General features: G+C 38.2%; 1 protein-coding gene across 21 annotated transcripts in view; it reads right to left on the minus strand.

Moving 5' to 3' along the window:
* KIF1B (kinesin family member 1B) overlaps positions 1–22,613 on the minus strand; it is a 96,864-nt gene that overhangs the window by 24,682 nt on the left and 49,569 nt on the right. For 14 of the 21 annotated variants that reach the window (XM_055798864.1, XM_055798857.1, XM_055798852.1 and 11 more), the window contains 7 exons: positions 11,261–11,351; positions 10,343–10,491; positions 9,589–9,767; positions 8,475–8,612; positions 7,465–7,713; positions 1,919–2,037; positions 46–131 (listed from right to left, as the gene is read on the minus strand). In XM_055798864.1, the coding sequence (XP_055654839.1) occupies positions 46–131; positions 1,919–2,037; positions 7,465–7,713; positions 8,475–8,612; positions 9,589–9,767; positions 10,343–10,491; positions 11,261–11,351 (1,011 nt within the window). Of the gene's footprint in view, positions 1–45; positions 132–1,918; positions 2,038–7,464; positions 7,714–8,474; positions 8,613–9,588; positions 9,768–10,342; positions 10,492–11,260; positions 11,352–14,696; positions 19,840–22,613 lie in introns of those variants that run through there. The other 7 variants (XM_055798868.1, XM_055798872.1, XM_055798871.1 and 4 more) reach the window with 2 other exon arrangements.

A 22,613-nucleotide genomic window follows, 5' to 3' on the forward strand; every position in this document is an offset into this window, starting at 1 on the left:
ACTACTGCACTCAAAGAAACCTAACTCAATTTTAAGACTTCTTACCTTATCAAAATATTCATTGTCAAATGAAATTTTAGCTGTGCCAGACTGTCGAATACCAGATCCATAATCTGGGGCTTCTTCATCAGCTAAAAAAAAAAAAGAAAAAGGAAAAAAAATTATGGGGAGGAGAGCGAAAAACCCTCTGATTTCTAAATGGAAATTCTGATTACAATGAAAACCAGTCCATAAAGCAGAAGAGGCCTGGTTCCAGTCATCCAGCAACAGAGTAGAGTAAGTGCTGGAAAAAGTCACAGCAGAAATCTATCCGTCATGGACTTGAGTGGTAAACCAACAAGACAAATTTTGAAGTTTCATCATGAATAAACTTTAGAGAATTTTGAATGCAAAACAACCGAGTACTCATTTTGATTATTTATTTACTCTTGATTATTATACCCAAGGTAAATTAACATACCATAACAACCCACATAAATTCATTTAAACTGCCATCTAAAATTCTGTAGCCATAAACTAAGCAGTAACACTAACAAAGCTTCACAAGTACACGCTGTAAATTTGAAGGTGGTTCAGTCTGCACAATCTGTCCATTTAACCCCCTCCTCTTTGTGGAGAGTAACAACAAGGCCTGGTTAAACGCCAGATATTTCTTCCACAGTAAATGCATGCTCGCAGAAAAAAAGATTCAGAATGAGTTCCAAAGCTTCACTTAGGGACCAAATAATGCCACGGCCCTTTTTCAAGAGATATCCCCCGTTCAATTTCTATTAGCCACGGTGTATTCCATTTATTTGGGTGGATGAATAGAATATTTATTTGGAAATATTTGGCCAGTGCCAAGGAGACCAAACCAAACTAGAAATGAGACTTCTGTACAGGTTAAAGCAGATTTTATTTCACTTGTTTAAGTCCCTGCCAGAGTGATTCTTACACATCTTCAGAGTCTGAGATTTCATTATACGTTCCCATGGAGAGTGAAACTTCCAGGGTTACCCTATCTAAACAAAAAAGAGATGTTGGCAGTTAGCCACTGCTAGAAAGGACAAAACATGAAAAGTATCTGTGCTCTCACCAGGATGGGTAAGACATGGCTAACCACCAACAGTATAACTCAACTGGCTCATCTCATATGGGAAAAGCATAAAAATATTAGCAGCTGACTAGCGGACTGCAGTTAAACTCTGCATGCCTACAAAGGTAGTTCAAAACTGGATGAGGCAGCTACCGTCCCCCATCTATCTACCCTTTTCTTCGGAAAAACTGACAATCCTTAGCGATGAAATAGTATGTTAAAGCAGCTTCCAAGTCTCAACACATTTTAGCGTGGCAACAAAAAGGAAAACTGCTCTGATTTCTGTTTATAGTACACCAAAAACTGTCAGTCCAGGAAATTCTACACATGCTCTTCAGTCAGACAATGGAGGAGCACATTATTTAAAAAGATAGTTTGAGAAGAGCAAACACTTGGTACGTTTAACTTGTCTGCAAGTCATCACAACTACCAAACTTGCAAATACCTTTGTCCGCTCTTAATTCTTGGTGCCAGAAACAAAAAAAACTTTGCTTTATTTTTAGTTTTTATACTGACTGACACTAGTTAGCCCTTTCACTATCTTAAAAAGCAGTGTTGCATTAGCTGCCAAGTATAAACTTCAGTGGTCAATGCCATCATTTTAAAACCTTCTGATCAGTAGCATCATTTCAAGATTTATTCATGCTTGGTCCACACGATTCATGCCAATGAAAAAATTTCAAAGACAAGTCAATAATAAAGAACAGGCACTATTTGCAACACTGCATTATTCAGATTTGACTATAAGAGAGAATGGTTTGATTTGTTTGCCTGTTTTCTTAAAGCTGCAGCTACTTACAGTGTACCAAACAATTGCAGTGTAAAGCTCTCAGAGTATCTCACCTGCTATAGCTTGCACTGCTACTCGCAGAAATCCTCGTACTTCTCCCTTCTCACTAACAACAGCCACTCTGTGAATAAGAGGCACCGGGTACAGTAGATTGCTCAGGTATACAAACGCCCTGGTAACAGGAAGGAAAGAAAACACAAACAGCATTAGGCAATCGTCTGCAAAACCAGACTGCAGTATTTGGTTGGCTAATGGGACACGCAAATCTTCAGTCTACTTTACTCCACCTATTAGACCTGCACTGTGGTCATGTATCCATCTTGTCCACACAGGGCTCTGCAGCAGTGTCAAAGCCAAGTGAAGCCACAAAATGCACCATTATCAGAGTATACTAGAGACACAGGGCTGACATTAGTGAGTTATAAAACATATGAAGGAGACAATTTAAGATGATGGCTTTATAGAAAGTAACTTCAGGTGCACTACAGTTGCAAATGGAGCTGTTAGCAAGATGGTAGAAGTCTACTAAGGAGCTACTGATTATAAAGAATTGTTTGAGTCTTCCACCACATGAGTGTAGTTAGAAGTGATAAATTAAAAGGGAATTGATCTACTGTGTTCACACACCCTCAAATGTTGTAGTGACCACATAAAAACCACTCTTCAAACCAGATGGACTGTTTTCTCTCTTCTATGTTCATTTGATAACACTGTATACAGACTAATCAGGAATCCCCAATAAACCGTAAGTCACCTCTTAGGTTTCTTGGAAGATTCAATGAGTAGTCTTCACAGCTAAATATCTTTAGGAATGTTCTATTCATTTCTTGAAAAAAACCCAAACCAACAACAAAACCAACAAAACACCGCAACAGTACTCTAACAGCAATCACTTAGAAAGTACAGTTCACAACAGGAAAAGCAGCGTTTAGGCCCAGTACTGGATGATCCTGCCATACACTAACTTTTAAAGTTATATACAAGCAGGGTCTATTTTGGAACAGTAAGTTAACAAGTTTTATTGTACAGATTTTTAATTAAGAGTTAGACTAAAATTAAGTTATTTTATGTTTCTGCAATGAATTGCAGAAGTTCTTAGAACTTCAGTGAGATTAGCTTGAGCAAAATCTTATACGTTGGGAAGCCTAACAAGTCAGGAGAAGAATGGCTCTCAAGAAGAGGAAAAAAAGGAATGCTTTATTTATTGAGCTGTTTCAGAATTTTCAAAAGAGTACTGAGACACACAGAAGTTTAACCAATAGTTTTACCAGTCATTAAAGCGACTAACCAATTATGTATGTAATTTTTATAAATTTATGCATATTTAATTATACTAAACACCGGTCATTTGTTTAACTGGATTTCCTTCTTGCAGTCCTTTTTATTATTAAGTATATTTTATATAATTTTATATAATATATATTATAATAGATATTTATAATATATTATATAATAGAAATATATATATTCTCAATATATATTATTAAGTATAAATAATTCCTTGAATTTATAACTGTTACTGTTTAATATTTGTAGGGAAAGTCCTGCGTGACACGAGGGCCGAGACAGAAATGCAACATTCGCTGCCTCTGTCTGGAGATATTAGCTGTAGAACTTGTTCTGTGAACACAGGGAGACTGATCCAAACTGAATTCCTTGACACACAGCTAAGGACCAAAGTTTAAAAAGTAAGTATTTCTCCTTGGGTTCACATGCCCGTTCCCAGAATGAATGAATTGCCTTGAAATGGCAAGGTAGTCAAACAGGTGTCAGTTATGAGCAGAAGAGACAAAAATGATGCTACTAAAGACCAAAGTGATGACAAAATGCAATAGAGAACAGAATGATTAATAAGGCTATCCAAGTAGCAAAACAAAAACATTAAGAAAACAGTACAAGAACAACAAAAAAAACCCAACAAAACTGCAACATAACACTTGACTAAGATTAGGATCTAATTCCTTTCAGTCTGCTCCAAAGTGAGGTAAGCACTGATAAAGCAAGGGAAGGGAGAAGAGACTACATTTAAGTAACAAAATGGGAAGTTTTAGTATTTTTTTTTCTCTAAAACCACATTTTCATTTTTAGCTTTCAAATTTCAGGTGGTGCTCATTTGAGAAAGCAGCATCCCACCATACAAGAGAACAGTCACTCATAAACTGGAATTGTTCACTTGGACTGGACCAGAGATGGAGTTCAGGAAGGTATGGAGTCATATGCTCAACACTAAAAACACACGCAGTTTGAAAACCACATTTCAAGCTAGGGTGAACAGACATTTTTCCCCCAACAGAAAGGAATCTAAATAGCCTCGCACTGGTATGTACACAGTAAGAGACAGCTTCACTAAGTAGAAGAGGCAGTCATTACGGAAGCTTTCCTACTTCAAAGCCAAACTAGTGAAAAGTGAAAGCATTACCTGTATGAAAAATAAAAATATATTTTTATTTGCATGGCTAAAGTCCTGAAGCTGCTGTTCAATATATGACAGCCAAAGCATTCAGTTTTATTAGCAAATACAATTTTGTGACCTTGGTAAAATAACCATCCCAAAGAAAAAAAAAAAAAAAAAGTATTTCTCAACTTCCTTAACTTCCTTCCACTCAGTCGCTTAGGTCACTGGAATGATTTTAACTTAGAGAAAGAAAAGCAATAATACAGAAAGTTTTAAGCTTCCTGTTTGGTGACGAAAATGCTGGATCTCTTCTGTAGAATGGAGAGCAATGGCACATTTGCTGTACAAAGAAAAGAACTGGTTTATGCAGCAATACTGCCTTCCAGTGCCATTCCACCTGCTTCATTACAAGACAGTACCAAGTCAGGAGTGGATGAAATCTTAAGGTTATCCTCCTCTTTCCACATCTGGGAGGACTCCCACTCCCCAAACACCCCGTATGCAAGTGTCCCCTGCACCTTAGCCCAGCAGACTGAAAGAGGGGGAGCTATATTAGCAGAAAGATTGGTGAGGTAAAACGGCATACTCAACAAAACTAGAAATTAAATTTAACAAACAATATTTTTAAAAAATCAAAACAAAAACAACAGAACTTGGAATGATGACAGATATTTTTTAAACACACAGATCAATTCAAGATGTAAATAAAATACCCCATAGTCCTCTCCCACCTCCCCTAAAAACATAGCAAATGCTTGATATGTCAACACCATTAAATAGAATCAGCCTTAAAAACAGCCCAGCATGCCAGAAGAGATGGCTAAAGGGACCAGCTCTTTTTTTTTTTTCTTTCTTTAATAGTTATAGTATAAATAAAAGACAGTCACAGCACAAAGAGAGAGAGAAAAAAAAATACTGTGATGTCCAAGGAGTTGGATAACTACAGGATCAATTTCTCCTTCTCTCCTTAGTGACCTGAACTCATTATTGCTGATGACACACATCCTCCCCCGCAAAATTATTTTATCTTTGTCCTACACATTCCACAACATATAAAACAGTACACAGAAGTGTTAAGGTATTTGGGTTTTGTTATAAATTGAACACTACCTTGGGCTCAAGACAGTATTTATGTAGTGTCACAAGTATCAAAAGGTATTTTCATCTGTTCAAAAGTAGAATTCTCATGCCGGATAACACTGAAGAATCAAAGTAATTTCTACTCGGTGGTGCTAAACCATCTAACAGCTTTCTGCTGACAGAATCAGCACAATAGCAGAACAGAACCATAAAAGAATAGAAACCAACAACTGGGAAAAAGTCGTTCAGCTGTCTACTCCGAGATAATACAAACCAAGTTTCATTCCTCAATACAATTTACAACCCAAGCTGATTTTCTTACTATGTGCAGCTTACATGGCTCAGGGTAGTACCCTTAACTGCTGCAGCTTCATGTATCTGCCTAGAGACAGAGCTCAGTATTCTTTTTAATACATGGAAATGGGAAGCAAGTTGTGTAATTGCCAGGAAGCACGACTGTTTCCATTATGCACTGTATTTGCTCAGCTTGTGCTTCCTGAAGAGTCTGTGAAATGAAGATGAATAGCTCAACTTTTTCCCAAGGACTGAAGGTCTCACTCTGAAAGAACATGCACCACAGGAGAATGTGCTGAGTATGCCAGCACCATTACAAGAAAGCAGTCCTAGCTGTTGCAAAAAGATCACATATGCTTTAACTAGCTGACAACCACTTTAAGTCAGTTAAGACAGCTTTCCCAAACTGACTGTTATAGATCAGATTAACCTGAAAGAATTTGATTTTCTAAAACACATTATCGGACATTGCACATGAGGACACAAATTCAGAGATCAAAGAGGACTCATGCAATTTCTTGCATCTTTATAACTGTAATTTTTTGTTTCAAAGACCAGATCAAAGAAGTGCCAAGTTTTAATCACAGCTTGTAAACAGGTCTACTGAAGACAAAGAATGAGGTCACACAGCACAGCTAAACTGATCTAAAAGCTTGACAAAACACTGACAAACTCAGTCCCTCATTTTCACAAATAATGCAACCAAGTTTCCTGCATTTGAGGAAACTGTCAAAAGATCCCACCTTCCTGGGCATGGAAGTCTTCCCTGCTTACAGTCACAGGAAAGGATGAAGTCAAGCTCCAGTCCATTCTTTGTTGCTCCTCCCTTCCACCAGCCATGGAGTCTTACCCCCTCTTTTGTACAATGTCTGTGGTAACCACCTCTGTTACTGCTTTAACAAGTAAATTGCCTTACAGAGCAATCAAATAAACATAACTGGGGGAGTAAGAGCAGAAGAGAGGGGTCACAAAAGTCACTGAAAATCTTTCTGTTTCTGGTCATAGGTAACATGTCTGAGCAAGGCTATCTGTGAAGCAGCAGCACAAAGTACTACATCTTTCTGATGCAACTTGCTGTCCTTAGGGTCTACACCAAAAACTGGTATCTGATAATGCCTTAATCATATCTACATTGGAAAAATAGATAATATTCCAAAATACGTTAAGCAAACTTGTTTCAGCAGTTCAAGTGTAGTGCACGGGGAAATTGCTGATAAAAGACCACCAGCCAGTGAATTTTAATGAAGATGACCTTCCACTACGTAATACTTCCTACTGAGTATCATACATAATCCAAGAAGCCAAATCATCTCAAAGAATGCTCTTTTCCTCATACAGAAAGGATCATTCTTCTTTCTCCTCATGCCATTTTTTCCTCTTAAAACACAGAGGATGTTAGATGAGTTTTCAGAAAATGGATTTATTAGACTGGACTGAAAGACCCTCCACTATACTCTGAGATTCTCTTCTATGGGAAAAAGTCACATACTATAATATCGCCTTGGTGATCTTGCAATGGCTAAATACAGCATTCTATAAATAATGCTTAAATACTGTACATAAGCAAACCCACATTCATTCTGTGTTGTGACAGCTAAGTTACCTTGAAAGAGATTTACTCACATTGTCACATTAAGTGTTATTTTCCCGATTATTATTTAGGTCTTCCTGGCCTTAGACACAGGAATTTAAACTTAATGTTAAACCACACCCATTCTCTGGCAATTCCAGTTTACATATATAGATATTCTATGCAGCACAAGGCAAAGCCATTGCAGTCTACAGCAAGAGCTGGTCCCTTTTGGCCATTCTCACAGTAACCTCACCAACCTTCCCACTAAAATGAACCAAGGGGATCGGTCGTAAAACGGGTCGCGCCCATCATTGAAGAGGTCTGATCCCTCCTCAGTTCCAACGTCGGAGCCAGTATCATCCACAAAGGCCTCATCATCAAAGTCCTCCATCTCATCCTGCTGTTCATCAGCCAGTTCAGTGATGTCGGAGTCAGCCGTGGAGAAAGTGGGGGAGGGCGTGCGATCAGCAAGACGCTCATTCACGCAGCCATGGAATATGGGGGAGCTAGATATCAGTTAACGGAATACCAATTAACAGAGTGAGGGGAAAGAAGAATGCTTCATTTAACAGCCGTCTGTTGCCATCAGCAGAGACCACCTGAACAACAAGCAAAGGCTTCAAACTGCTATCTGGACTGCAATGAAACGTAAGGGAAAGGATTGCTAACAAAGGAAAAAAGCATCCTTGGACTGAGCAGAAAATAAATAAAAAATAAATATAAACATGGCTGAACATACAGATATTGAGAGCACATCCATTTAACAAAGCTACAAATCTTGTTTACAACACAACATTTTTGTAACTGAAGATACTGTAAAGGTGCAGCTGACATGAGGACATATTAAAGAAACCCATCAGATAGTAGGTATTTCCATAGAGTATGACCAGACTATTCGAACCACACATGTAAGCGAGGCCCTGGGCCGCTCTTCCCCTCAGTTTCCAGTGTTCTTCATGTTCTCAGAGCCCTACTCCAGTGACTTTAGACAGAACTTAGCTAGCTACATTTTTTTTAAATAAGCTTATTATAACTTACCAAGTGTTCAGTCAAATCAGATTCTACAATGTTACACCAGAACTGGCAACATTCTAAAGAGCATTTTCTGCTCTTTGCTGTATTTTATGTCTATCAGAAATCCCTGAAAGACAACACACACAGCTAACACTAGTGGCCATACAGTTTATAACCACATTAAAAGTTCAAAGCTCATCCAGAACTGACAAAAGTTACCAATGCACCAGTGGCTGAGATTGTCATCACATACCTTCCAACAAGCTTGAACCAATGAAAGCGATCATAAAAGGGGTCACTGCCTGTCATTGTGTTTTCACTCTCATCCTGTGTATTAGAAGCTACTTCCCCAGCTCTGTCATACATTTCACGCATCAGGTCCAACCTCTGCCTGTGCAGAAGAAAGCAGGATTAAAAAAAACTTAATAAAGAACGAGTCATAAAAAAGCAGAGAACACAAAGTGGGGTACACTTATTTCACCTACATCAAATTACAAACAGGAGAGGGCGGATAAAGACCAGAGAAGTCTGTACCACTAAGTCTGGTGCTGTACTAGTTCTCCGACATGCTAGGGATTCTGGGAAAACCCACTATGCGTGAGGCAAGGTCACTGCAGAAACTTAGATAAACGTCAGATTTCATTCAAACTTCTACATATTCTTCTCCCACATCTAATCCTGACATAATGTTGTTGTTGAGTAATTTATGCAGGTTTTCTGCATGCCACTCCAGAAACATTGTCATTTTGATTCAAAATTTAACTGATGCCATTAAAGACTTTTATTTATTTCATGGAAGAAAACAAGTGTTTCATAATGCAAAATAGTTTGTCTAGAAGTTATTAGTGGACAAAAGTTACTCAGTCAGTATTTAGCGAATGTGGAAAAGACAAGTGTCTTTTGCCTATTTGGAAGAATATCATGAAAATCTGGATTACAGGCAGAATTTGTGTAACTTCCATTGAAATAGAATCTTCTTTATTTAAGCTTTTTATTGTAAATTATGCCCTATAGTACCAAGTTACATAAAAGCAGGCGGCAAGGAAACTATTGCAGTGAAAGGAATGTGAAAAAAATGAATGCAGAGAGATGAGCTCTGATGAGCCTTATTAGATTTAAAAGATAAAAATCTAACCTCAAGTTACAAAAATTAAATGCGGAAGTGAGGTAAGATCCTGGAAAACAAATGTACTTGCTTAAACAATCTAGAAAACTGTTATTTAAAACATACCACACTGTCCAGAAAGTTGGCATTTGGGAAGACAGAATAAAACCAAGTACAACAGAGAATAAACAGCAAAGGGTGAAATTTTTCAGTGAAGTTGCTTGGATATAATGAAGTTTGTTCTCCAGTAACATTAACATACTTGAGTTTTTCTAAGGACCAGTAATGTGTTGCTCCATTCTTCAGATCCTGAACTTCCACAGCTACCACTGTACGAGGGAAAGGCCTATTGTCCCGGGTCTTCTCCAACTCGGTGGGCAAAAGCTCTGGTGGCAGTGGTGAGTAAAGCGTGTCTGTCAGCAGGACAAATTGGAACTGCACCTGAATGGGAAAAGAAAAGATACTAAACCAGCATCACAAAGGGAACACACACCTAACATAAGGCAACATATGAAGCCAGTTTGACTTTCACCTCTGTGAAGAGATTCAGGGTTTTTTTAAGTCACTTTTTTTTTTTTTCTTTTTGGTCTCAAAATGGCATAAAGCATATGTTTCAGCTGGGTACAGATTTCTTGCCTTTCTTGTCACAGCCTGCAGAGGTGTGGAAAACTATAGACCTAGCACATCCTGCAGCATGCACTTCTGGAAAGATGAATGACCACTTAAAAGTTAAAAGCAAAAAGGAAAAGACAGGGCCCTGGGCAGATGTACCTGAATGTACGTGTACAATATTGACAGGAACAGCATAAGGGAAATGAAGAGAAGAATGTATCACCCAGATTTGCATAGGATGTTCGTTCAGCCAAAAGTCTGAACTAGACTCACGATTTTCCCAAACTAGTAAGCAAGAAACATAACTTTAATGACTACAAGTAACTCCTGAGTGTTTGAAGCAGGATGATACAGTAAAAGTTGATGAGTCAGAAAATACAAGAAGCTACTCTGCATGTCCCTACCTTCTTCTTTAACTCTACGCTGATTGCATTGGCTTCTTTCAGATACACAGCATTTCCCCAGAGCTGGTCCCTCAGTGAAGTAAATTGGTGAAATTTCCACTTTCTGAAAGCCCACTGTGCGAGTTCACACTCGTGTCTTGTCCAGGGCACTAGGAAGAGCAAAGAAACAGAAATGAAATGCTGTGGCTTCTTCCCTAGACAATCACATGCAGTTCACTAACTGTGTCATCAAGTTCTCAACACCTTTTCTGGAAGAGAAGAACAGAAAGCAAAACCCTGCATTTTTATTATTCAGTGAGCAAAAAGTGAAGTCAAACTTCCTCACCACTAGCAATGAAGATACAATGATCAAGTAAGGAGATCTGGAACAGCAAAAGCCAAATAAATTCTACTCCTGTTACTTTAAATTAGTTAACAATTATTACAGCCAAATGCTGAAACAGTGGAATGAAACCAAGTATCGTGGGAATAATAAACTGTATCTACTGTCCAGAAATGGGGTTATACTGCCACATCACAGCATGAGTTCTAAGAATTCCTACCAAGGAGAAAAAAGAAACTTTGAAGTCAAAACAAGGAAACAAAGGCAAAAGTATTATTTTGGTTTAAGACATCTGAACTCTGTTAGTGCCAAAAAGAAATCAATTCCTTTGGATTCAAGAGTACCAAATCAAAGCTCATAGTTAAACTAATCTAGTTTGTGCATCAATTGAATCTGGGGATGCATATCTGCTGTTGATGTGGAGCTTATTCTACGAATAGGTATTTTACATCTTTACGCTGTGAAGATCACAAGTCAGGAAGTTATGAAATATTTTGCGTTTTCCAAAGTGAGTTTTCTACCTACTGCAAGAGATGCTGTAGCAACTGCTCCTTTAAGCTTGGCTTTATCCAAATTATTTTTAGCTTCAAACTCACCTTCTTCCTCCTCCTCCTCCTCTGTTGTTTCAGCTGCCAAGGATCGTGTCTCTACCTGCTTCTGTAAGGCCTGCAGTTTACTCTCATAGTCCTGTGGGGAGAGAGAAGATACCGTGTAGGAGGACAGACAAAAGCAAGGAGAACAGTTAAGAAAGATTAACGCCTCAGATGGAATGACAGACAGAGAACAAATACATCAAGACATTTCCATTAAAGCTCAGAGGTCACATACCAACATGTATTGGTTTTGCACAATCTGTCCTTGAAAAGTGAGAAGACAGAGGCCAACACAATTAAGACAGTAGTGTTTTTTAAAATTGTCAGCTATACATGCTCATATTATCTGTAAGAGGGAAAGGTTTAGGAATTATTTTTTAAGTAAATTTTTGCTAAAAACTGGAAAAAGGGGATTTTTTGGGGGGAACCTGCTTGCTGCTTTCAGGTAGGTAGGAAAGAGGCAGAAATAGAGAAAAGCACAGAAATAAACTTTAAATGGGAGAATTATTCACCTTCATTTTCTCAGACAGAAGGATTAACAGCACTACTGATTTGCCTTTTGATAAAAAAAAAAATAATCAAGATTTTCCTCTTTGAATGTAAGTACCACTCTCTCACATGTGTATTTAACATATCAGAAGATGACAAAAAAGCCACCACCCTGGCAAGTGGGCAGAGAAGTTGTGCAGAGGTTTCCCCACAAGAAGCACTTCAAGGACACCTTCTGATGTAAGAGCATATTCTTCCTGTTCAGCATAATTTTGCCTTGAAATAAATGCTACTAAGACTTAATGGTCCTTTTATTATTTGCCGGTAAACGAAATACAAATTCAAGATATTTAGAACAGACACAGTCTCTGTGCTCCTAGTCTCAGAGCCTACCTCACTACTCTATTTTATTTTTTCTTTTAAGATAATCCTTTGGTATATATTACACAAATTAAAACTGGCTTCTCAAGATTTTTATACAACAGTTGCAACAACAATTCACTGTTACAGAGTTCTTAAGGAGAATTCTTGAAGCCACTTATCTTGTACTCCAACCTTCTCTCTTCCACAGTTTCAAATCCTAAAATTGTTCTCCAATGCACTGTTTGCAGTAATGCATTCTGAAATCTAACAGCTCTAGAAGGAAACCTTTATGCTTTCTTTTAAGCATCCCATCTAAACAGCCACAATACTTTGGTTTTGTACAGCAAGTATAGTACCTAACATTGCCACAATGTGATAGCACCAAATTTAACACAAGTTCAGTCAGAACAGTGTCTGGAAAGGAGATAAACATGAAATACATTATTTTAAGTTTACAAGTAATGTTTCCTGGAAGTAGCATGTAAAAACAGCAGCTGTGCTCTTAGAAAGTGCAGGATTTTCAACACCCAGGACCTTTAGGGAAGGGGGAAAAAAAAAAAGGAACTATTAAAGATATATGGTCTTTGTATGAGGGCTGTGTTTTAATTTTCTGATTCCCTCTTGAAATGTTATTTGGCTAAAATGCTCTTTCTTCAACTGTGTCTGCTCCATTCACTCTTAAGATAGCTACATACTCACAGTGTAAGTAAATCTTAGCTCACAGCAAAAGAACTACAGACAAAATATACATACATCCTTCCTTTTGATATTCCTTCTGAAATTCTTAATGATTCACCAAAAAAACTATTCTAGACTCCATGAGGAGTTTCAGACTTATCTACAGTTCTTCAACACCCAGCATACTATGAGCAATTCATTAACATAAAGGTACTCTCTCTGATATTTTTCCTCTATGTCCATCTAGACAATGCTATTATCTTTTAAAGCAAGATAAAACAGGTCAGATGCGAAGTGACAAAACCAAGCTTCTCTTATTTGCAAAGAAGGGCAAAATAATTTATTTTTCTGTAGTTTGAAGCCGATAATCTGAGGATGTCAATTTGAACAGCCAGATTGTAGAAATGAAAAGCTCTTCAAGTAGTGTTTAAGTAGAATCTTTGATCAGATTCTTTTGGAGAAACTGAGAAGCTGCAGGGGGAATGGTCAAAAATCAGGAGCAGTCCACTGTCAAAATTCTACTTCCAGCATGAAAAACCCAGGCACATTAAATTCATTCAAACACAAAGACTTGCTTCTTGTCTTCTCTATTTTCAGACTTGTGAGCCAACTGTATCTTCTGTACATTTAAATACATAGATAAATAAATGCTCAATATAAGCAGACACTTTTTATTGACTCCACACTAACAAACATTACTTTTAAAACTAAATAAAAAGAGTTGAAGTTTGTTTTCCCGTATCAAAAAAGCAGCAGGTACCATCTCCCTAAGCAGAAAAACAGGACTAAATTGCCTCCAGGCACTTGATACTATGGTAGCATTTTAAAATAATTGGCACTGAACAACAGATGAAGGATGAATTTCAGGTTGGTTCACACAGAAGTGCACTGACTGCACTGTAAAGGGGTTGGTCTGCTCTACCAAGGACTGGTCAGCTCTCCATGTAAACATTTCCAGATCCGATTAGTGGTAACACACACATAATCGTTAGTACCAAGGTAAAGGTGCCTCAACTGCTAGAAAAGAAAAAAAAAAACCACCACCAACCAACCCTGCATCTAGAAGCTGCTCTGAAGGTCCATGTCCCAGCCTCCCTGGAACACAATGCATACTGTTGTACAGCTTCAAACTGATTGATATCATTAGCTCCACAAATGTGGAAAAAAGGATATGTAAAGTTTATTTTGCCCAGGGGCATGGAAATATCTGAAGCTACAAACAAACAAACGTAAAAAAACAACAAATAAACAAAAAAAACACCACCACACCCACCCCCCCCCAAAAACCAATGTTTTTGTTAACAAAAAAAACACCACCACACACACCCAAAAAAAACCCAACACCCCCCCCATATCATACTCTCGGATCAGACTAGGCTAAGCTTTTCAACACCAGGATGGACCAGCTTCTTAAGCAGAACACTGTATCATAACAAGTTAGATTCTATCTACATGTTGTCTGCAAAGGTACTGCAGTGTGTGATCCTCTCCTGGATTTGAGGTATACAAAAAAGTCAGTTTCTTTTGTCTTCAATGAGCAAACAAATAAGAACAGCCAGCACTGTATTTTCTTCCAGAATTTAAACAAATAGCATACAAGATGGTACGATGGGAAAGCACTGAAGAGTATGGCTTGTATTCCTTTGTGCTACAAAAAAGCTTTTTTTAAAAAATAAAAATAAAAATTTTAAATAAGGTACGTGACAGTAGACACACAAATCTGTGTAGGCTGCTTTTCACTTAACAGCAGAAAAATCAGGGTGGACAAACTTACAACAATCAGACTGAGGAACTATTAATGAAACCTTTTGAACATTGATAGAACAATACCAACCCCAACAAAAAAAAAAAAAAAAAAATCAGGACAAGCCTGCAATCAAATTTCATTTCCATTTCACTGAGACAAGTCTGACACTTACAAGAGTATTTCATAGTTTATTGAAAGAGCACTTGTTACAATACAAACCAGTTCTGCTTTTCACAAGGCAGATGCTTGCTCTTAAGACAATCCAAATCTTGTTTTTTCTTAAACAATGGACAGATCTGAAAATCCCATTTAAATCAAAGGCAGCTCACTGATTTCTTTACAGTACAAATGGGTACACAGCATGGATTTCTCATGTGGCAGCTCTTGAAGTGGTTCAATGGGAAGTATCCAAGTCAAAATTTCAACATATAAAGAATAAATTTCAACATATAAAGGATAAAGGACAAATAGTGAAGGAGATACTGAAACTAAGCTGAATGTACTGATAAAAATAGCATCCTCTAATTTGACAGACCCCTAAACTCAAATTGCTTGAGAAAGTATGTTGAAGTCAATCAGAGGAGCGTTAGTGGCATGCATTTCCCCCCACCCCCCTCCCCAAATCCACATGTCCCTAGTGAACCCTAAAGGTTATTTAAGAAATCATCACTAAGGCACAGGTGGATACAAGCCAGCTGTCAAAGCACACAGCACATCAGCACTTAGCAATGGCAATTAAGCTTACTAGAACAGCACTCCCATCATGGATGCCTCGTTTCCATTAACCTGAAAGCCTTTTCACACAATCTTCCATGGAAGCAGCTGTACTACTGTTCATTAGCTCCATTAATACAAAATCTGCAGTGAGAGGTGTGTGTACTTCCAAATAGTGCAAGAGGATCATAAATTTCTCACATTGCTCCCCTTATCAGATGAGGCACTGCAATCAATATTCAAGTTTTAAAGTGGGCAATTATTTTCACAGGAGCTTCATCCTCCCCCCCCAGTTTCATTTCTGTAATACCCTCCCAAAAGCCAGGAAGAAAGCTGCTTCCTCTGAGCTGGTTGGACTCACATTTTGACACTGACTATCCTTTTGGGTTTTTTGTCGAATCATACAACAACAGAATAGGCAGGGTTGTTTTTCTAGTGCTGCACTAAAACAGCAGGGTAAGACAGATTGATGGCGACCTACTGTTCACCATCATCACCACCACCACAGGCATTTACAGATACTTCTTCTCAGATTCTGAAGCCGAAATAAGTTGGCAAAAACTTTTTAGTGTCTAGTATTAAAATGTCAAGCAGCAGGAGCTTTAATCTCATGTCAGTACATGTAGTTGCACAGACTTAAAATTACTCCATGCTCAATCATGTGGTGATTTTACAAAGGCAGCCAAAATCCTCAACAAAAATAGGACACAAGATAAAACTGGTTTGGTCTTCTCTCATGACCTATGCCATGCAGACTAACTCTGCTCGGCTCACTGATTCCCACAGAATTGAGAGGATTTTCACGAGCATACATTTTTAAGAGAGACCAAGCCTTTCCGATGATATGAAAGAACTCATTACTCGACATGCATAAAAACAAAGTGTAATGCAGTACTAAAACAGGATTCTAAAATAAAGGCAACAGCAAAATATTATTTTCAGCCCAAAACTAATTTTGCAATTCTGACTCAAGCTCAAAGAAAGTATTGCTCATCTACCAAGGCTTCTTTTCTTTAAGAATAAAGACATTTTTGGACATGATGCTTTATTTCCTTCATTCAAGTAGGCCAAAGCATGACACAAATGCACGTTACAAAGCTATATTTGGACACAAAATTAAACCTGCCAAAATACAAAATAAAAGTCCCAAGTGATGGAACCAGCTCATTCTTTTTGGACAGTTAGAGGACTGACGTTTTATCTCCTACATCAGAGGGCCATTATGCTATCAGTAACATGTGTAGAGACTTAAGGGTTGACACTTGATTAATCAATATTGAAATGCTGCATGGCTGCCACATAATGTGTGTTGCAACCAGCACCTACATCACACACAGCTGGGGGGGGAAGGTGGGGGGGGGGCAGTAGGACAGGAAAAACAAGATGGAAAGTAAGCTTGAGGCACTTCCTACTCACCTACAGCTAGGCTGACACACACAGAAATACAAATTACCAGTAGGTCTTACATTTTATCAAAAAATAAGCAACCTCAAGTAAATGAAGGATACTTGTGCAAAACAGCACAAATCATTTCACTGTACAGGCACACTGCAAAGTGGACCTATCTTACCAAGTGTGGTACAGTGGCCAATTTTGTTTCTAAAAATCATATTCAAGTTTTAAATTTAAAAGCAATATTAAGTCCTCAAAGCTTTAGATCAGCACATACTTAAGTCCACAGATTTTCAGAAGTGCGTGCAATTTTGTCTTGCACTTTAACAAACTCAGAAAGTATATAATTATAAATGGGACTCTCCAACTGAGATAAAACCCCAAGGTTATGAAGCCTATTCCTTAATCAGTAGTTCTTCTGTAATTTGTCTGAAACAGTCTGAAGTAGGGATTGCAAGCATTTGTTTTATGGCACATCACCTGCAAGTATACACCTCTTCAGATCAAAACAGATACTAAAATTTTGAAGTCTCATTTTGAATGTGGGGAAAAGGAAAATGAATCCTATCTTCTGCTCAAAATGACCTTCTTTATTAAAGAAGTCTTGAAACAGGGGCTTAATCCAAGATCAGAGGCACTAACATGAGGTATCACATTAAGATGAAACAGTTAAATTCCCCTATCTTTGTGAATTCAGCCAATTCACAACGGTTATCTGTAAGTCTTCATAAGAATAACTATTTCAATAACATCTCCCAGACTCATGCCCAAGAAAGCTGAAAACTTAATAAAAAAAAATTGCTTTTTGAGGCTTCTTCCTGCACCAGTGTCAAAAAATCCTAGTTCCTTTTTACACAATCTCTGTATAATAATTAAAAACTATTATGTTGAGAGAGACAATGGGAATTAGAAAAACTTATTTCCAACATACTGTTTCAGCAACATATATATATTCTGAAATAAAATTCCATTCAGGCAGGTTTAACTGTCACAGCAATTTCATACCAGTAACTATGAACTTAGGCTGAAGGAGAAAAGACAACTACTTGGAGAGTAGGTCTGTTATGACCCAATGCTCTTCTTAATTTCTCTATAAAAAAAAAGCCACATATCTTGTCAGCCCACAACTTTTGGTTTAAAGATTATTGTAACTATTAAGAATTTTAGCTGAGTGGAAAATAACTGTTCTGAAGAGCCAGATCAATTTTAAAACAGATGGTCAGTTTCCTTATTGCTAAGAAAAAGCTCACAAGAAACATTCAATGCTATAACTAAATTCCTCTTTTGATTGTCTACATAGATCATGGGAGGCAGGTAGCATTTTGTAAGTTCCAGACAATATTTTCAGCATTAGAAAAATATTCAAGACACACAAAAAAAACCTGGTAAATGAGCTAGCAGGGAAGTTCGCCCCTCCACATCCCTCCCTCCAAGTCTTCTAGTCTATGAAAAAAGTTCTTACAATTTTACAGAATGTTCTTCCAATCAATGTTGTTAAAACCGCAACAAGTCACATGCAAACTGAACGGGCTGAAGGGCCAGTACCTTGTGTCTGTATGTTCAATTATTCAAGTTCTACCTGGCCAAACAAAACCCAAGACATAAGCAAAGCCAATCCTGGCTGTTTCTCAGTGATAAGCCAGAATTGCCCCTGCTTCCCTCCTCCCCCAGACTACTCTTGGCCAACTACTCATACTGTAGTTTCTCTGCCCGCTTTGAGGTTAGGTGCTGAGAATTGGCGCCTCATCCGTGGGGGCGTCACAAACTGGTTATAGTGGTTAAGCCGGTCCGTCTGTTTTGGGTGGGAGTTAGCTGTATTGCCTTCTGCACTGCCTCCATTGTTCTGATTGCAGTAAGGTTGCCGGTGCTGGTGGATGTGGCGTTTTTGCTGGAAAGTCTGCAGGTCCGGATTCTGCTGCCCGCTGTACGAGTGCAATGATTCAGATGAGCCTGATGTCTGACGCCGTAAGCTTTTCTGAGAGCCATTATTGAGAGAATTGCTTCTCCAGCGCAACTGAGGCGATGGCTGCTGCTGACTGCTAGGCTGTGACTGTGTGTTTAACTGCTGCCTGTTAATTTTGATATTATCTTGATTCCTCTGGGGGCCATAAAGATTCCAGAGCTGCTGAGGGTCTTTAGAAGCAGCTCTACTTTCTTTTTCTTTGTTTTCATCTTTGTTCTTATCATCTTCTTTTGGAATTCTAACCTCAATAACTTCATCTTCTGTGATAATGATATGGGTGCCCGGACTCCACGAGTTCCTATGTTTGGGATTGCTTTTGAAAGGAAAGCGGGGCTTGCGATTTTCAGGCGGAATAAACCTGTGAGGCATATTTTGTCGACGAAGTTGTTTTGCTATTTCCTGCTGCTGCAGATTTTTAAATCTAATCTGTTCTTGCCTCATCCAACGTAATCGCCCACGTCTGAAAGCTGGATCACCTGCCATTAACTGAGAAACACGCTCTTCTTTAGCAAGATCATCGTTCTCACTTCTTTTTAAGTCATCTGTGGGCTTTTTATCCACATCCACTACACTGGCAGAGTTTGGAGGCTTAGCATTGGCTAAGGTCGACTGAGCTTTCTCTGGAGACCCTATCAGAGGTAAAACCTTCTCCATTTTCAGCATCTTATTTCTAAGAACTTTTATCTCCTCGTCCTTCATGTTGTTCTGTTTCTTCACTTCTTGCAAGATATCTTCCAATTTATCTATATGCACCTTAAGGTCATCCACATCAGTTACTCCTTTACCATTGGCCATAATATCTTCAATTTTCTCATCTCCAACTCCTACTGTATCCCAGACATCACGAGCAACAGCTCGCCAAGATTCACGCTCATTTGGATCCTTTTTCCCATACATGGCACAAAGCTCTTTCATTTTAACAATGGCCAGAGCCTCAATCTCCTGCCTAGTGTGCCTGAAGTCATTGAGTGCTACCTCATAGCATATCTCTTTCACAGCCTGAATCTTTAAGTCTGAGATGGTAACCCATTTGGAGTCTTTGCTAAGGCGTCGACGTTGGGGTATCTGGTACATTTTAATAGGCTCTCGTTTCTTCCCACTGCTGGGGAGGCCACACTTTTTTACAATGGTTTGGAGCTTGCTGGGGGGCAGCTTCTCTCTCAAGGAGGTGATCAGTCTCCAACTCTCCTCACACGATCTCTTGTCCGAATCATCCCCACTATCAGAGTCTGCATCCTTTGGAAAAACAAAAATCAAGAAGTGGCCCCAAAATAACCAAAATTAAAATTGTAAGAAAACGGAAAAGCTAAACAAGAAGTAGCAGGCAAAGAAAACTAAATAAAAAAAAAATCAAAATAGAACAAGTGATAAGGAAGTCCCTGAAGACTGAGTGTTAGGACATTAAAATGTATCTTCAAGAGGCATGGACTGTCAAAATTGGAGCTCTTCACTAAATTAAGATTAACATTATATTTATAAGCCTTATTATCTCAAAACAGCAGATAATCTAAACTCTTCCCTCCCAATCCCTTCCAAAAAATCTTTAAAAAGATCAACTAAAAGCAAGTTCCTGATTTAAAAAATGAAAAACCAAATGTAACCTGCACTTCACACATGCTACAAAGACATGCAAATCCCCGCCACACACATTTGCCTTGGTGACTGCTGTTGCTTCTTTCAGCAAATCCTCCCCACGTAGGTGAACACAACAGCCATCATAGAAGATCTCATGAGCAGCCAGAGTAAGTCGGGTTAACACTGGTTAGTAACGTTGCACGTGGTTGCAGGAATGCTCAAGTTTAGAATCCACTTCACTACAATAGCAGCCAGAGAAGTGTTAGACGATAAGAAAAAAATGAAACAGAAGCAGCCGAAAGGTTCAATGTTAAAAGGACTGTAAGTGCCACTACGACAGGTGAAGACAGTGGTTCATACTCCAAGACTTGCTACAAGCTAAAAGGATATCCAGAATCAGAGTTTCAGAGGTGGGCTGTGGTTTGTTTTTGGGGTTTTTTCCCCCCCATTTGTCACCTTGTTGCTTAGTTTAAAGAAAAAGAGGCATTAATAGTCTTGTCTGTCCGAAGAATGAGTTTCAGAAGAATGCTGCAGTAATGACTTTTTTTTTTAATTGTTTTAGTATGAATTCTCTATTTGATATCCTTGATTTGTCCTCTTCTCAAACCCTAGAGCCTGGAGCTTCCACACACTTGCTAAGAGTTATGCGTGTTTTGCTTCTTCATTACAAGTTTTCCACCTTTTGCTAAATGATTTTTAATGAGCAGTGCTTCAGGTTTCCATATGCTAGGAATGTTTGTTCAGGTATACTGCCACCAGAAGTTAAGAACAACCATTATTGCTTACTGCAACCAGGAACTAAAGTCAGACTACTTTTCTTTAAAGGATTATTAAGTTAAGATGTCTCTTTAACAAATAAAAAGTCCTATGTATTACTGTCATCCAAACATCTTCAATAAAACACAGCAGTCTGTCTCTAATGAACCCCTACCTAACACCCTTATTTTTCACATAAAGAACTATAATACATGAGAAATCAGGAACCGTAACAGCCAGTTACTCTAAAACCAAAGGAAACCCAGGTCATTGACTTAGAACCACAGGCTCCTAGACTTAAGACTTCGGGTAGAAGACCACAAAGAACAGGGAATACAATATAATTTGTTTTGGGAATGATAAAAGGGAGTAAAAGAAATACTGTTCTGCCCTATGGTCAACAAGCTCCATAGCCTAAGAGTCATATTATCTGAGCTTCTTGTGACCTTATGTATTTCTAATATTTAAAAATAGCACTAGCGAATCAACTTTTCCTAGTTTAGGTCAAAAATATAAGCAAAACATTGTTTAGAAACAGAATATAAACTCTCTGAGTTTACAGCTGACAAAATTTGTGGCCTAAGGAAGCAGCGTCTAGCAAACTGCATATTGCAGTGGAAACAGAAGATGCCCAGGAGGAAGACACTGTACAATCTACACATTCAAGGTTACATCCAGAAAGGCAAAACACGACCTACTCAAACATTGCCACAAATTCCACAGGATTATTCTTATAGGTTACAAAATTACCATATTACTACTTATGGGTAAAGCAGGTTTTGTGGATAAAAAGCTGATTAAGAGACACTATGTGGTCGTTGCTCTATGTGCACTCAGAGGTTAACCAGACCAATTATATAGGTATATACCCACATTCTAATAGCAAGTGGTCACTGCAAACGCATTATGACCAAGAAAATCAGGAAGATAATTTTAGCTCTATTAAACACATTTTCACATTCAATCTGTAAAATGGAAAATTATTATTTCTACTCCCTAGTAATACTAGCAAGGCAAATATATATTAGCTGGAAATTTGGGGGGACAAGAGCTGTTATTTATCTTTTTTGTATAGCACATCTGACAAATAAACACTCAAATTGGTGGGAATCTCAGCACAAAACCAAAACCACAAGGTTAACTGGATTAGCCAGCTTCTTATAGCCAAGATTATACTCCAATTTAGAACAAGAATAATATTTATATTTCAATATCAGTCTGAAACAGCAGTAAGTTAGAAAACCTGATATTGGAGCTGGATATCACAGCAACACAAAAATTTTTAAGGTATACAAGCTGAAATGCATCCCCAGACTTCCCAGTCATTATTCAACTATTGTTCTATGAATGCATTAATTCTGTCCATTCCAGACTGTGTACAGTGACATAGAAACGACAAAGTGCATCAAGAAGTTTTGCTGTCATCTGAAATATTTTTATTAATCATTGCAATAAGCAGGATACTGCTTAACTGACCAATGATCTCGTGTGCTATGATCCCTTACAACTAGGAAAGGTGTCCTTCAGGAATAACACTGGTAATGCATATAGGATAGTCTTCCACTTTTGTCCACTAACTGAAATCAGCAAAACCAAGCCAAAACAAGCTTAAAGAAATCAGCAACCTTATTACAGTATTAAACAACCTACTATCTAAAGAACCTTCCCTTATTCTTAGG

Source organism: Falco peregrinus, chromosome 3, assembly GCF_023634155.1.
Source record: "Falco peregrinus isolate bFalPer1 chromosome 3, bFalPer1.pri, whole genome shotgun sequence".
NCBI classification, from domain to species: domain Eukaryota; kingdom Metazoa; phylum Chordata; class Aves; order Falconiformes; family Falconidae; genus Falco; species Falco peregrinus.